General features: G+C 53.2%; 1 protein-coding gene across 2 annotated transcripts in view; it reads left to right on the top strand.

Moving 5' to 3' along the window:
* The first annotated feature begins 1,132 nt into the window (after nucleotides 1–1,132).
* Nucleotides 1,133–14,916, top strand: part of RASGRP2 (RAS guanyl releasing protein 2) — a 43,507-nt gene continuing 29,723 nt past the window's right edge. The window contains exons 1-6 of one of the 2 annotated variants that reach the window (XM_028710246.2): nucleotides 1,133–1,147; nucleotides 8,815–8,970; nucleotides 10,991–11,093; nucleotides 12,295–12,357; nucleotides 12,997–13,128; nucleotides 13,618–13,768. In XM_028710246.2, coding sequence (XP_028566079.1) covers nucleotides 8,898–8,970; nucleotides 10,991–11,093; nucleotides 12,295–12,357; nucleotides 12,997–13,128; nucleotides 13,618–13,768 — 522 coding nt within the window. In that variant the 5' untranslated portion in view covers nucleotides 1,133–1,147; nucleotides 8,815–8,897. Of the gene's footprint in view, nucleotides 1,148–1,323; nucleotides 1,528–8,814; nucleotides 8,971–10,990; nucleotides 11,094–12,294; nucleotides 12,358–12,996; nucleotides 13,129–13,617; nucleotides 13,769–14,916 lie in introns of those variants that run through there. The other variant, XM_028710245.2, reaches the window with a different exon arrangement.

Genomic DNA, 14,916 nt, shown 5'->3' on the forward strand with positions numbered 1-14,916 from the left:
GGGCTGACTGCTCATCAGGATATGGCAAGGCGGAGACAAAGGCCAATGCCTCCTTGAGTCAGCTTCTCATGTGCACTCAACCTGGTTGGGGGGGGGGGAGGTGGACTGGGGAGGGGGAGTCGAGTAGTGCCAGGCCCTCCAGCCCTCTTCAATCAGAGCCCTGCAGAGCCAGTTGCTATGGCAACCGGGGGATGCTGCGCTGCCAAAATGCAGGCAATCTCTGGACCCCTGGAGGGCTGCAGTGGCGCTTCAGGCCTCCTCTTTGCACCCCCTGCCTCCGCGACACCCCAAAAGGCACCCCAGTAGCGGCAGGACTTTCTGGGGAGCGCCTACACACACACACAAGCACACACTTCATTCATGATACAACGCCCTCCTCAATACAGTCTCTCCCCCCCCACCCCCAGTGGGAAGGTTCTTAATTTATTCCCCACATATTGAAATAGAGCAGAATCCGGGGGGGGGGGGGAGTTATCCTGTGTAAATTCTTGGGAAGGTTGGGCGGGGGCACGACTTAGTGTCTGTTGGGAGGGGAAAAGCTACCCCTTCCCCAATTAGTAATTGCTTTGTTAATGACATTGTTTTGCGTTTTCAGTGTGCTACTTTTATTTGCTGCTCTGCAGCAGAAGCAGAATAATTTATTTTTTTTAAAACACGAAGCTTTGAGCAAATCTCGCTTCTTTGCAGAACTACAGGAGTTAACCCATCAGTCGGGATCAGCTCTGACGGCGCCCCTCCCTCCCCCTCTCTCACATACACTCTCCTATAAAGAAGACTCTGCTCATGTCCTCTGTTATTCGGGGGGCACGCACTCTGCACATGCTCTGCGGCGTCCTCTTATTTGCTCTCCGATGTTTTGAGAGCTGTTCTCTACACATGCTTCTGTCATTTTTCCTTTCACTGATTCGGAAACACTGGGGCACTTTTACTTACTTTGCCTCTGTGTGTTTCGGGAAACACACTCTGCACGTGCTCCGGGACACCCTGTTCTTTCCGATTGCTCTCGGTGCGTTGTTGGATTGAGGGTTGGGGGCGAGTTCTGGCGCTGAAAGAGGCCGGCCCCCTCACCTTCTCTCAGGCGGGCCATCCCGAAGAGGAAAGAGACTCTGCACATTCTCAGAGGCACCCTGGGACGAAGGCCGGGCAGGTGAGAAGCAGATTGGGGGTCCAAGAAGCCACGACGACCACCGGGCGGGGGCGCGCGCGGAGCTTGCGGGGGGTCCTCTTCCTCGCCCCCCTTTTCCTCCGTCTCTGTCGGAGCAGCCCTGACCCCTTCCTCCGTGCGCTCTGGGTCGGAGAGGCAAGCGGGGCGAGGGGGCGTCCGAGGCGGGAGGGCGCTGGGCTGGTCCCCTCCCCGCTGCCTCGCTCTCCCCTCCCTCCCTCCTTCCGTCCCCGCCCTCCCTCCGGTGGCGAGACGCGGCTGCGTTTTGCGTACGCCGAGGCAAAGGCAAAGGCAGCGCCGCCGCAGCCGGACCGAGCGGCCGTCGGAGCGCAGCGCCAGCGGGCTGGAGCCGCCCCGAAGCCACGGTGAGTGCCGCCGCCGCCAGTCTGGCCGGGAGAGCGCGAGAGTCGCTCCCGCCGAGGGAGTCGTTCCCTGGGCCGTTCTGCTAGAGGTCAGCGCGCACCCTTCGTTGCAGCCCCGCGGCGAGAGCACCTCTGGGCATGTACCGAGTGCGCGCCTCCTGGAAGGTGGCGGGGGAAGGCATTGCTTTTGCCCCAGCGCTATTCTTGGGAAGGGTGGGACGCGAGAGCCCCGAGGAGGCACCTGCCCAGGCGGAGAGAGTGCCTCTGGCTGCGTGCAGAGTGCCTTTCCCTTGGCAGCCCATCCGCAGCACCTGCGCTTCCCAGAAGGGGCGGTGTCCAGGTAGGCAGGTTTTAGAAAGAAGTTAAGCCTCTCTGACCCCCTTGCCGCATGGAAGTGGGGGGTGGGAGGGGAGAGGTTTGGGGTCACCTCCCCCTACCCCGTTGCCCAAATGAAAGAGGGAGATCACCTCCCTTGCAGCGCCCATTCCGCCGCCTGGGTGCCTTTGCTCGATTTGAGAGCCATGCAAAGTGCAGCTCTGCGCTCCCCGCACGCCCCCCCCCCCCGACACCGCGCAGCATTTCCCCTGCTCTTGCAGGGCAGCTGTCGCAGCCCGCTTCAGCCTTCCACGGGGAGGAGGGCAGAAGACCGGACATGTGGATCCACCAGTGCTTTGGGCTCAGCGGGGCTTGGGGATGGGCGCCGTGGCCCCGCGGTGCATCACGATTTGGGGGGGGGGGTGTCGCCTGGTGCGTGGCCCTTGCGTGGCAGCGGGGCTGCACCTGCCGTGGGCGCCCGCCGTGCATGCCAAGCAGCAGCGAAACGGTGGCGCCTCGCCTGTGCGTCTCGGCAGCGTGTGTGTGTGTATGTGTGTCTTTGTGTGTGCGGGTTTGCGGTGGCAGGAGCCCTGTGGGAGGTGATGCGCAGGTTGTGGGCAGAGGGCAAACTTGCATTTCACCCCCCCACCTCCCACCCCCGCCCTGCGCGGAGGCTTTGGATTGTAGAGCGCGCCCGGGGGGGGGGGGGCTTGCCTTTGTGCGCGCCCCCTCTGCAGCACCGGGGCTTGCGCTGTCTATCTCTCCCCATTCGCCTTTTGTGTGTGTGTGCAAAATCAGCAACAGCAGCAGCTGCGCGTGTTGATAAATGTTTGTGCCACTCAGACAATCTGCTGTCAATATATTTACCCTGCTCTCGAGGGCGGCTGTTGGGAAATGGCATTTTGCAACATGTAATTTTGCAAGGAGGCCTTTGGGTATGCGTTGCGTTGGAGGTGCGGTGAACGGATTGGGGGGGGGGGCGCGGGATGGGAAGAGAAAATGAAATCAGTTTGCAGGAATCAGGAGGGGACGGGAGACCCTGAGATGTGGGGTCTGAAGGGCTGTGCCTCTCTGGAAGCGGCGCCTCTCCTGTAGCCAACCGACCTGGCCTGCCATCTCTCAGCTCCTGGCGCTCCTGGCTGGCTTTTGAGCAAAACTTGCCTAAAAATAACTCCGCCAGCAAAAAACGCCAACCCACCATTTCCGAGCACAAAGGCCTGTCTCAAAAGATTAATAATAATCTCCTTCTACGACATAAAGACATTCCTTACTCCACGCCGGGATTCTGGGCGCAGCGCTGGAGAACTCCCTGCTGGGGGAAGGCGAAGCAGATGCTTGCCCGCCTCTCTGCTTGAGCACCTTCCAGCTCGCAGGCCTGGGGGCCTCTTCCCCACGCACAACAACCCTGCGGGGTAGGCTGGGCCGGAAGAGAATGACTAGCCCAGAGAGGGACATGGCTGAGTGGCGATTTGAAACTGGGTTTCACAGCATCGTGCAAGCAGAGAGTTGCCTCTGGCTGGTCCATGGAGGTAATCCAGAGTCTGAGCATCCCTGACAGGTGGTTGTGCAGACACAGCTTGAAATCCTCAGGGAGGGAGAGCTCGCCTTCCATCCCTCTTTCTGCACCAAGGTTGTTAGTTCCACTGCCGAACTGCTTTTTCCCACTGAGAAGTGTCCCCTAACAGTGGCGTAGCGTGGGGGGTGCAGGGGGGGCCGGCCGCACCGGGCGCAACATCTGGGGTTAGGGCAAATCCACGGGTTAGGGGGCGCAAACCCACAGGTTAGGGGGCGCAAATCCACGGGTTAGGGGGCGCAAATTACTTGCCTTGCCCCGGGTGCTGACAACCCACGCTACGCCGCTGTCCCCTAACATTCAACAGAAATCTAGAGGGCCTTCTTGGCAGTGGCACCCACCCTGTGGAATACCCTCCCATCAGATGTCAAACAGATAAACAACTATTTGACTTTTAGAAGGCAGACCTCTTAAGGGAAGTTTTTAATGGGTGATGTTTTACTGTTTTTTTTAAAAATATTTTGTTGGGAGCCCCCTCTTCTGCATGGTGAGGATGAGGAAAGCCCTTCTGGGGTTTGTAGGGGGCTTCTGTGCGTCCCCTCGCCCACCCCAAAGACCTCTTTTACCCAGGCTAAACAGGCTTCCACCCTTTCCAAACACTCTGCACCAGGGGTTGTCAGAAGGAGAAAGATCTATTGGATCTGTTGCCTGCTCTCTGTGATTTGCAAGTATTTCTGACTCCCAGTGGTTTAAACAAAGCAACAGTAAAACGATGCCGCCCTCAATTATCCTGCCGAAATGAAGATCACTTGTGGAAATGAGAGCACATTTTGTGTGAGCACACTTCAGTTCTGGTACTCAAAACAGCAAATCCCTGTGGCCAGAGTTCAGTCTCTGCTGGCATCTGCAGGCATCTGCCTGAAACCTTGGAGAGCTCCTGCCAGCCAGTGTGGACCATATTGAGCTAGACGTATAGCGGGGGGTCTGATTCAGTATAGGGCAACTTTCTGAGTTCCTAAGGCCTTAGTGATACAGCTCAATAGATTAGCAAGAGAAAGGGAGCAGCATGTGTTTTCAGAATGCAGCCAAAGTCAGGCTGTAGCTCAGTGGTTGTGCACCTGCTCTGCGTGCGGAAGGTCCCAGGTTCAAGTCCCGGCATCTTCAGGCAGGGCTGGGAGAGACTCCTTGTCTAAGCTGCTGCCGGTCCGTATAGATACAGAACTGAGCTAAGACAGCGAGGGAAGTTTCCTAGTTCTTGTCTTGGGGTGTGTGTGTACAGCTGTGTCAGCTCCCCGCAACCTTGGCATTAATTATCAGCACCACACTCTAACCAGCTGAGCTATCCAGGCTCTGTTTTAAAGACTTAAAAGTCTCTTTTTTTCTTGTATTAACCATGTTTATCTATTCATTACATCCCCACCTCTCCTTATTTTCCTTTAAGGAATTCCAGGCAATGTGCATGGTTCTCCCCCTCTCCATTTTATCCTCTATAATCAGCCCTGCAAGATAGGTTAGGGTAGGAGATAGAGATTGGCCTTAGGTCACCCTGTGAATTTCATGGCCGAGTGAGGCTTTGAACCCTGGTCTCCCGGGCCCTTAGCCGGACACTCTGACCACCACACCACATTGAGAGGGATGAGTGTGTTGTGTTTGGATGTGCTGGTGTGAAGGTCTGTTGCCTGCGGCAGGTGAAGCTTCTTAGACAATGGAACTCCCTGCCACCAGAGGCAGTGATGGGCACCAACTTGGCTTTAAAAGAGGACTGGGCAAGTTCTTGGAGGGACAGCCTGTCAATGGCTATGCACTCCCTTTGCAGTTGGAGGCAGCGATGCTTCTGTTTGCCAGTTGCTGCAAAACACAGGGCGGGAGAGTGGTTTGGTGCCTGCGGACTCCCTACAGGCATATAGTGGTCCACTGTCAAAACAGGAGGCTGGGTTAGAGAGGCCGCTGGGCCGATCCATCAGGCTCTTTTTAGGTTCTTAAGTTTCGCAGCCTACAACTGAGCTCTTTTCTCTGGGCGGCCATGAGCTGCAGGCTCTCTGTTTAGGCCTGGCGTTTCCAGGGACAAGAGCCGCTGAGAGAGGCCAGTTGGAATTCCCAGGCAGCGGAGGGGCCTGTCTAAAATCAGCTGCCAGCCCTGAGTCATCCCTTGGCAGAAGCTCTGGAGCCCAGTGTGCCTTTCCAACATTCCTTGCTTCTTTCCCTTGCTTTGGAAGAGGAGGAGGAGGGTGGCAGGATGGACAGGCGAGAGAATCTGCTTGGGGAGGGGGGCAGTAGTGACTTTGCGCCATCGTCCCCCAAGGAGACCCCGTCCTCTTCTGCTCCTGCCCATTTGCAGCAGCAGGAGGAAGAGGAGGGCTGAGGAAATGAATTCCCCAGCCCAGCTGTGCGTCGCCCTGTTTCCTCCTGAATAGGGAGGCGGCAGCAAGAGGGGATTGTGGTCCAACATTTCTCCAGGGGACTGAAGATTGCTTGGCTTGGGTTCAGATGTCCAAAAGGAGGCAGAGAGGCCCTGCTTAGAGCCAGGAGTGCTGGATCTTTTTCTCTGCTCTTGGAGTTGGAGATGTGTGTGTGTGTAGCACAACACAAGTAGGACAAAAATAAAGCAGAACAATTTGTGTTGTAAAAAGTTACAGTCTTTCAGCAGGAAGGTTTGGGGTGTGCACCACCTGGAAGTGAGGCAGTGTGACCACCCCAAAAGCTTTGCAGGTGCAAGAAGTAAAAGGTAAAAAAAGGGTATAGGACCCCTGGACAGTTGAATCCAGTCTAAGGCGACTATGGGGTTGCGGCGCTCATCTCGCTTTCAGGCTGAGGGAGCAGGCATTTGTCCACAGACAGCTTTCTGAGTCATGTGGCCAGCATGACTAAACTGCTTCTGGTGCAACGGAACACCGTGACGGAAACCAGAGCACACGGAAACGCCGTTTACCTTCCCGCCATAGCGGTACCTATTTATCTACTTGCGCTGGTGTGCTTTTGAACTGCTAGGTTAGCAGGAGCTGGGACAGAGCAGTGGGAGCTCACCCCATCGTGGGGATTTGAACCGCTGACCTTCTGATCGGCAAGCCCAAAAGGCTCAGTGGTTTAGACCACAGTACCACCCACGTCCCAAAATGTCAAAAGTGGGGCGGTATGTGACTGCCCCGATAGCATTGCGAGCACAAATGAATGTGCAATAAGAAGAGCATCATAGGGGGAATGTTTAAATCCCAAATTTATTGCTTGTGGTCTGTCAAGTGGAGATCCTCCCTAGAACAAAGATGAGAAACCTGCCATCATCCCGATGCTTCCAGCCTCCAACTCCCATCGTCAGGACCAGATTCTAAGACCTTTAGAGGCCCTAAGTCAGGGTTTCCCAAACCTGGGTCTCCAGCTGTTTCTTGACTACAACTCCCATCATCCCTAGCTAGCAGAACCAGTGGTCAGGGATGATGGGAATTGTAGTCCAAAAACAACTGGAGACCCAAGTTTGGGAAACACTGTCCGAAGCCCCTAAAAGATTTTGGTGCCCCCATATATAGCTGATTCGAATTTTAAACAAGAATAAACCATCAAATGAAATTTCATTTTTCAAAATGAAATGGAACCTACCGTAAGATGGAAAATAATGTTTATTTTTCTATATTTGTAGAAATAATGTTTATTTTTGCTCAGCTGCACCATATGGTCCGTAGCAAGTTTGGCAATGGAAACTCTCTGCCGTGCCCACCTTAAGCACATGCTTATTTTGCTTAAGCCAGCATAGGGCGATAGGAGTTCTAGTACCACAAAAGCTGGAGACCAGTCCCCAACCCTGTTGCAGAACCAAATATGTACCCCGAGGCTAGGGAAGTTCAGCAGCGAGCCACTGCAACATGCCGGAGATAGCATTTGAGTTCACTGTATCGTTAAGGATGAGAATGAAGCAAATGACAAGTCACCCAGTTCCCTTCTTCAAAGAAACAATTATATAATCTGCCCCAGCAAGAGCAGCCCCCACTTAAAAGTCGTGGAGTATGATTCTGACATCTTCTGTGGGTGGAAGAGACTCAACCCAGTGGCTTTCTCCATCCTCTTGCCTGCCCTCAAACGCTGCTTCCTCTCCCGTGTTGCTGTTCTGAGATGACGCTGAGCACTTCCTGGGGGGGGGGTGTCCCCAAAGCAGCTAGTCCTCAGGAGGCTGTTTTGAATGCTTCAGGGGGGTCCGTGTTGCCTTCAGGGCCCGACTTGCAGAGCTTTCTGGAGCAATAGGCTTTCCACTGTTGGAGGCAGTATGCTGGGGTAGGTGTGCATGGTTTGATCCAGTAAGCCTGTCCTCACGGCATTTGGGTGGTGGGGAGAAAGAGAGAGAGATGCCATGACTAGGAGACACAATGTAGGTTGGGAGCTAAGGAAATGTTGGCATCCCAGAGCGAAGGCAGAAAGTGCCATTCCCAGCCGGCTGACATTCCCACAACCAAACCACGATGGTGACCACTGCCTCTTTTGCACCCTCCAGCTTCTTATCACACCGGCTGGCCTGCCATTTTATTGATTCATTGGTCAATTTGAAAGTACAGTGATCCCACCTTTCAGGGCAAAGTGTACTCAAAGCAGGTGGCAAAGGAGAACGGAAACCATAAAACGAAAATTAAAATACAAATAAAGCAATTCGGTTACAAAAACGAACAAACAGACCCCGAAAGAGCTGGAGACGAAGGCAGTTTAAAATGCCACCTTTTAATAGAATGCAGTTGGAAGAAAGTAACATTTTAAGGGTTTGTTCAAAACCTAACCTAGCACTTCTTGGGGGAGAGGGTTCTACGTACAGGGCCAGAACTAGAAAGGCCCTGCCTATCATGTCTGCCAGGGTGGCGCTGTGGGTTAAACCACAGAGCCTAGGACTTGCCGATCAGAAGGTCGGCAGTTCGAATCCCCATGATGGGGTGAGCTCCCGTTGCTCGATCCCTGCTCCTGCCAACCTAGCAGTTCAAAAGCACGTCAAAGTGCAAGTAGATAAATAGGTACCACTCCGGCGAGAAGGTTAACGGCGTTTCCGTGCACTGCTCAGAAGTGGCTTAGTCATGCTGCCCACATGACCCGTAAGCTGTACGCCGGCTCCCTTGGCCAATAAAGTGAGATGAGAGCCGCAACCCCAGAGTCGGTCACGACTGGATCTAATGGTCAGGGGTCCCTTTACCTTTACCTTTATCATGTCTGCCAGTCTGCTGGGTCTTTATGTCAGACCTGGGAGCAGGGCCTCCTCCTCTTCCTTGCGGCCTGTTGTAAGCCTTGGGCAGGCTGCCCATCAGGCAAGCTGATCTCAAGCCGCTTGGCTGATGTGCTAATAGTGACCCAGTAACCCGGCATGCTATTAATCTGGGGGGAAACCCCCTCTGGGCTCCTGCACCCACTTCCCCCTGGCCGAGCCCCGAGGGAGGGAGAGCACACACTCCTTTGTAACCTCAGAGATGTCTGAAACCTCTTTCCTTCTCTCTTTTCAGGTTTTTGCCCTGCTCCCTGGGGATAGCGACCCGCTGGTGGCTGTGTGGCGTCTTTCGCAAGCGAAGGGGATCCGGGAGCCACAATGTCTGAGACTCTGGACCTGGAAAAGGGCTGCACAGTGGACGAGCTTCTGCAGGGCTGCATTGAGGCCTTTGGTGAGGAGGAGCAGGAGAGGCAGGGAAGGGACAAATGGCTGAGGTCTCAGGAGGTGGGGCAGTGGTTTTCTTGGCCTGGCGATGCTCTAAAGCACCTGCTCCTGTCCTGCATTGCATTGGTGTACTGACTCTAGAAGTATGGGGATGGCCCCGTGAGATCTCGCGGGAACTCGGACGGCCCCGTGAGATCTTGTGAGGGTATCCCAGAGCCCCTGTGCTGAGTGGGCCTTGCCAGGTAAGCAGGGCAGAGTTGAAAAAAGAGGAATGGCTTTTAAAACTTACGGACTATGCGTAAATGGCAAAGCTGGCATCAATATTAAGAGATCAAAACGACAAGCTTTCTATAGAAGAGTGGAGGCCCTTTTTTGGCCTATTTGGACAAGCACTGCCAACAAATGAAATCGCGGGCAGGATACGAGATAGGAGCGGCAGAAGAAAAAAGATAAAATATTACAGGGGTTTTGGTAATAGAAGAGAATTTGAGAATGCAGTATAAAGGAGTTTGAGTAAAAACACTGTGGAGGGTGGGGGTGGGAAGTCAATGCATGAAACGATGCAACTATTGGATTTGAAGTTAATTTGTAAAAATCTGGAAATTCGGTAAAAATTGTATTGGAAAATGAAAAGCACTTTCCATGCTGGGAAAACCTGGTACACAAAAAAGGAGCTTTGAAGCTCTCTGCTGTGCATGCATTTGATTTGTGTAGTTTCAACCGGCCAGCCCTCAACGCGTGTGGTTGGAACCGCTCAAGTTACATGCGCGTAAGATGTGATTGTGCTGCACAAGCCCTCCAGCACCAGAGCCTCAGAAGAGGATGAGCAGGAAAGGGCAACTGTGCTCATCATGTCCTCCCCACTTCCTGGGAAAGAGGATGCTGGACCAGACGACCTCCTTTGACCTGATGCAGCTGCTGCTGCTGCTGCTGCTCCAGGGCTCTTTGGATGGTCTTTGATCCCACTTCTGAGCTCCTGAGTGGTCTGAACTGAAGGGTGTGTGTTTATCTAGGACTGTAAACATTACTAGAAGCTGCCTTTGTTCCAAAAGGGACCCAAGGCAGCAAACATCACCAACAAAAGATAAAAACACTCCTAAAAAGGCCAACACATTAACAAAATTACTTCGGGGTGGGGGACAGCAGTAAAAGCTTTCAAATGGAGCAGGGGAATATATATTTAGGCAAAGGCCTTTTCACTTTTCTCATGAAACCTTAAAGCAGCAGTGTGGCGGGGGGGGGGGGCGCAAACCTCATTTAACAGAGGAATGTTCCACAAAGTACCCCAAAGGCATTGCCTTTGCCAGTGGTTGTTGTGCCTCGTTCCTGCTTGTGGATTTCCCACAGGGGTGGGGGGTGGGGTCCTGGTTGGCCACTCTGAGATGAGGAAACTGGACTAGATGAGCCAATGCCCAGCTCCAGCAGCCTCATCCTAAGTTCTTACACTTTGGACCACAACTCCCATCAACGCCAACCATCAGCCATACTGGTTGGGGATGCTGGGAGTTGGAAGTCCAAAAGATTTGGAGGTCGCCATGTTGGCCATCCTTACAGTGTGCAGGGTGTGATGGAGGGAGGGAAGAGTGGGGTGGGCGGGCTTTGTGGCTGTGGGCCCTGTGGAGCAAGAGGCAGAGTGGGAAATCACAGAATCGTAGAATTGTAGAGTTGGAAGGGACCCGCCAAGGTCATCCAGTCCAACCCCCCCCAGCAGTCACAGCTAAAGAATCCCCAACAGATGGCCACAGTGGCGTAGCGTGGGGGGTGCAGGGGGGCCCGGCCGCACCGGGCGCAACATCTGGGGTTAGGGCAAATCCACAGGTTAGGGGGCACAAATCCACGGGTTAGGGGGCGCAAATCCACGGGTTAGGGGGCGCAAATTACTTGCCTTGCCCCGGGTGCTGACAACCCACGCTACGCCACTGGATAGCCATCCGACCAATGCTTAAAAACCTCCAATGAAGGATGTTGCTGTTGTTAAATTCCCAGGAGGGACTTGCTCTGACTTGCATTTCTTTTTCTTTTTGCAGACGATGAGGGCAAAGTTCGAGACCCCCAGCTGGTCCGCATGTTCCTCATGATGCACCCCTGGTACATCCCTTCCTCAGAGCTGGCCGCCAAGTTGCTTCAGATATATCCTTCCTTAGCCCGCCGGGCACAATCCCCACACCCAGCCAGCAGCATCTTTTCCTTCTGCAAATGTCTTGCGCTAGGTTTTCTCATCCTGGTGCCTGCCAGGTGTTTTGAACTGCAGCTCCTGTCTGCTCCAGGCAGCATAGCCCTGCTTCCTGGGGGGTGATGGGTGCTGCAGTTCCATAATGTCTAGAAGACACTTAGTGCAGGGGCAGCAAAGGACTTAAGATATATGGATCACTCAGAATCTCCACCGCCAAAAAAACCCCAGGCAGCTTGAGGGTACTGGACCTTTCCTCCCTCTCTTCCCACTGCCCTGTTGTGGATGCAACATTGTGGGATGAGGACCACCCAGAAAAAGTGACCAGCCCCCTGAAGCTTGAAGAGTCACTTCCATTTGCAGCTCACAGTGGAAGAGGAATGATTTATGGGCGTTTGGCGCCTCCTCTCTGGAAGCTGCCAATATCTGCTCCTTGGAAAATAACAGCCAGGTTGTTATTTTCCACCATATCTTCAAGCTGGGTGGTGAAGGGGACAAGGGGAATGTGGGATGAGTGGGCACTTGCCTTTTGGACCCTACCCTCCCAAGGATGAAAAAAGAAGTTAGTTGCGCTCTCCGCAGTGGAACTGGGACTGTGTACATACCATACGTCTAAAGCGCCTTTAGATTCCCAGCGAAGAATTCTGGGAGTTGTAGTTTTCCTCTCACAGAACTACAATTCCCAGCACCCTTAACAGCCTTACCCGAATCTCTCCAGAGTTACCCATTGCCAGGCCCTTGTTGCACCACCTTTTCTTCCTTTTGTGCATAGTTGTTCTCTTTATGTCTTGGATCCTTTTCTTCGTATTATTTTTTGTGCTTTCTTCTTCACACTTATAAACCACAACAGTGGCGGGATGGGAGACCTCGTTTTAATAGAGCCTGGGGCCTGGTTGCTGACAAAACCGAGTTCCATGCATGAAGGCTGAAACCTCACATGAAGTACAAGTTTCATGCAGGAAGTGAATTTTTTCTTTTTTTTGGCGATCATAATTTTAATAGCTTGGATGCAGCTGCAGCGCAAAACCTTTGCTCTACTTTACCTATTGGATAGTTTGCAGTTTAAAACATCCCCATTCCCCCCCCCCCAAAAAAAAATACCCCACAACACGCACACAGTTCCTCCCTCTTTCTCTTTTGCTCCTTAACTCTGCCCTGAACTTACCAGGAGTCTCGCGGGTCAGAAAACAGCTCCCTGCAAGTCAAGACTTGCCACTTGGTCCGGTAGGTGCTGGAGCAGGGAAGGTGGAGTGGTTTGTGGGAAGGCTGCTATGGAGAGAAAATGAGGGGATAGTCTGGACAGCTTGGGGAGTGGGAGGTTGGGGAAGTAACATTTGGGGTTTTTCAGTTTAGGAAGCCGTTGGTGGGCCTGGGACCCGGCAGGAAGGATTCTTAGTTTAGACGTCAGGCCGGAGACTTCCTGTTTTGAAAGTTCCTCACAGTTGAAGCGTAACTGAGAAAATAACCATTCACACTGCAAATGACATTGCACCCAAACAGTGCACTCGCCAACAAACTTACTTTGAAATTTACTTCTTCTTTTCCATTCCCTTATGAATAAAACCTATCAATACTGTTGTGGTTCCCACGGGATGGGTGTTCTGTGGGAATAATAATAATAATAATAATAATAATAATAATAATAATAATATATTTATACCCTGCCCATCTGGCTGGGTTTCCCTAGCCACTCTGGGCCCATCCCAAAGCAAGGTGTTCACAGTGAAACTTATGTGACACTGCAGTACTTCTGGACTTTGGGGGCTGCCTGGGTGTGGGGCAGGGTGGTGGAGAGGTGGCTGCAAATCACCTGCTGCCCCCTTCTGACTTTGCCACTGACCATGTCACTCCTGGTTCTGGCAGATACTGGATCTCGGCATTCCCAGCGGAATTCGACCTAAACCCAGAGCTGGCCGAGCAGATCAAGGAACTGAAGGAGCTTCTGGGCCGGGAAGGGAACCAACGTCACAGCAGCCTCATTGACATAGAGAGCGTGTAGGTAAACAGCGTGGGGCCCCCCACAACAGTCCCCGCCCCCGGTCCTTCCTGGCTTAAGTTCTGGCAGGTTGCATCTGATTCTAGTGTGCGAACCTCAGGCTGTGAGCCTTGCATTCCTGGTGTGCGGCATCCACCGAGTTCTGCCCCAGAACCCTGAGCTCAGCAAGTTGGGAGTAAGTGCAGGGCCTCCTTGGTGGTGGCTCCCTCTGTGGGGTTTGGAATGGAATTCATGGAAGCCGAGGAAAACCTCACCTTGCATTTAGCTCTGTTGTGCGCCAACCTTCTGCAAGCTGCAGGACTGGCCTCATGGTGGGACTTGAAGGCTGAGATCTGAAAAACTTGTCAGCGGCATGCAGCTCCCCAAGTGCCAGGGATTTGGGGCCAGGCTGGCAGGCGGGTCCTTAGTACCCTTTAAGAGCCAGCTGGTCCCCACCTCTGCTTTTGCACATCCCAGGTAGAGGCTGAACTCTTGCGTCCCCCTTCCAGCCCCACCTACAAGTGGAAGAGGCAAGTCACACAGCGCCAGCCGGTGGCCCAGAAGAAGCGCAAGACGTCCCTTCTCTTTGACCACTTGGAGTCAGGGGAGCTGGCCGAACACCTCACCCACCTCGAGTACCACTCCTTCAGCAAGATCCTGGTAAGATCCATGAAGGTGGCTGAGTCCCTTCCCGCCCCCCGCCTCCCGCGTGTGGGTGTTACTGGGTGGGGCCACGGGTACAGTCATACCTCATGTTACGTTTGCTTCAGGTTGCGTGTTTTCAGGTTGCGTCCTGCAGACGGGAAAGGGTTACTTCCGGGTTTCGCCGCTCATGCATGTGCAGACACACAAAATGATGTCATGCGCATGCGCAGAAGCAGCGAATCGCGACCTGCAAACGCGCAAACGCGGGTTGCGTTCTGCTCATGTTGTGAACAGGCCTCTGGAATGGATCCCATTCACAACCAGAGGAGAGAAAGTGGCACACAAACATCACCAACCACAATATGAGCACTCTTAAAGGGTAAAGGGACCCCTGACCATTAGGTCCAGTCGTAGCCGACTCTGGGGTTGTAGCGCTCATCTCATTTTATTGGCCGAGGGAGCTGGCATACAGCTTCCGGGTCATGTGGCCAGCATGACTAAGCCGCTTCTGGCAAACCAGAGCGGCGCACGGAAACACCGTTTACCTTCCCACCGGAGCGGTACCTATTTATCTACTTGCACTTTGACGTGCTTTCGAGCTGCTAGGTTGGCAGGAGCAGGGACTGAACAACGGGAGCTCACTCTGTTGCGGGGATTTGAACCGCCGACCTTCTGATCGGCAAGTCCAAGGCTCTGTGGTTTAACCCACGGCGCCAGCCGTGTCCCTATGAGCACTCTTAAAACAACCCAAACCCAGTGCTATTTTTCTAGAAAAAGAGGTGCCGGAACTCACCACAAACACCTCTTAGAATGGCAATGACAAGGGCCCTTTCTCCTTGTCTGGTTTCTGGCAACTGACAATCGCAAGCATTGCTGCCTCTGACCATGGAGGCAAAGCATAGGTTCTCTGGCAAGTAGCCTTCAATAATAATAATAATAATAATAATAATAATAATAATAATAATAATAATAATAAACATCCCGCTCTCCGCAGCCGAACCTGGGCTCAAAGTGGCTAACAACAGTAAAATTATAAAACATTGTAAAATCATTTCATTATAAAATTAATTCCAATCAAATCAATGGCAACCATTGTGCTAGAAGTTCTGATAGCCCTCTCCTCCATGAATCTGTCTCATCTTCTTATATTGCCATTGAGGCTG

The sequence above is a fragment of the Podarcis muralis genome, chromosome 16 (genome assembly GCF_964188315.1).
Source record: "Podarcis muralis chromosome 16, rPodMur119.hap1.1, whole genome shotgun sequence".
Classification (NCBI taxonomy): domain Eukaryota; kingdom Metazoa; phylum Chordata; class Lepidosauria; order Squamata; family Lacertidae; genus Podarcis; species Podarcis muralis.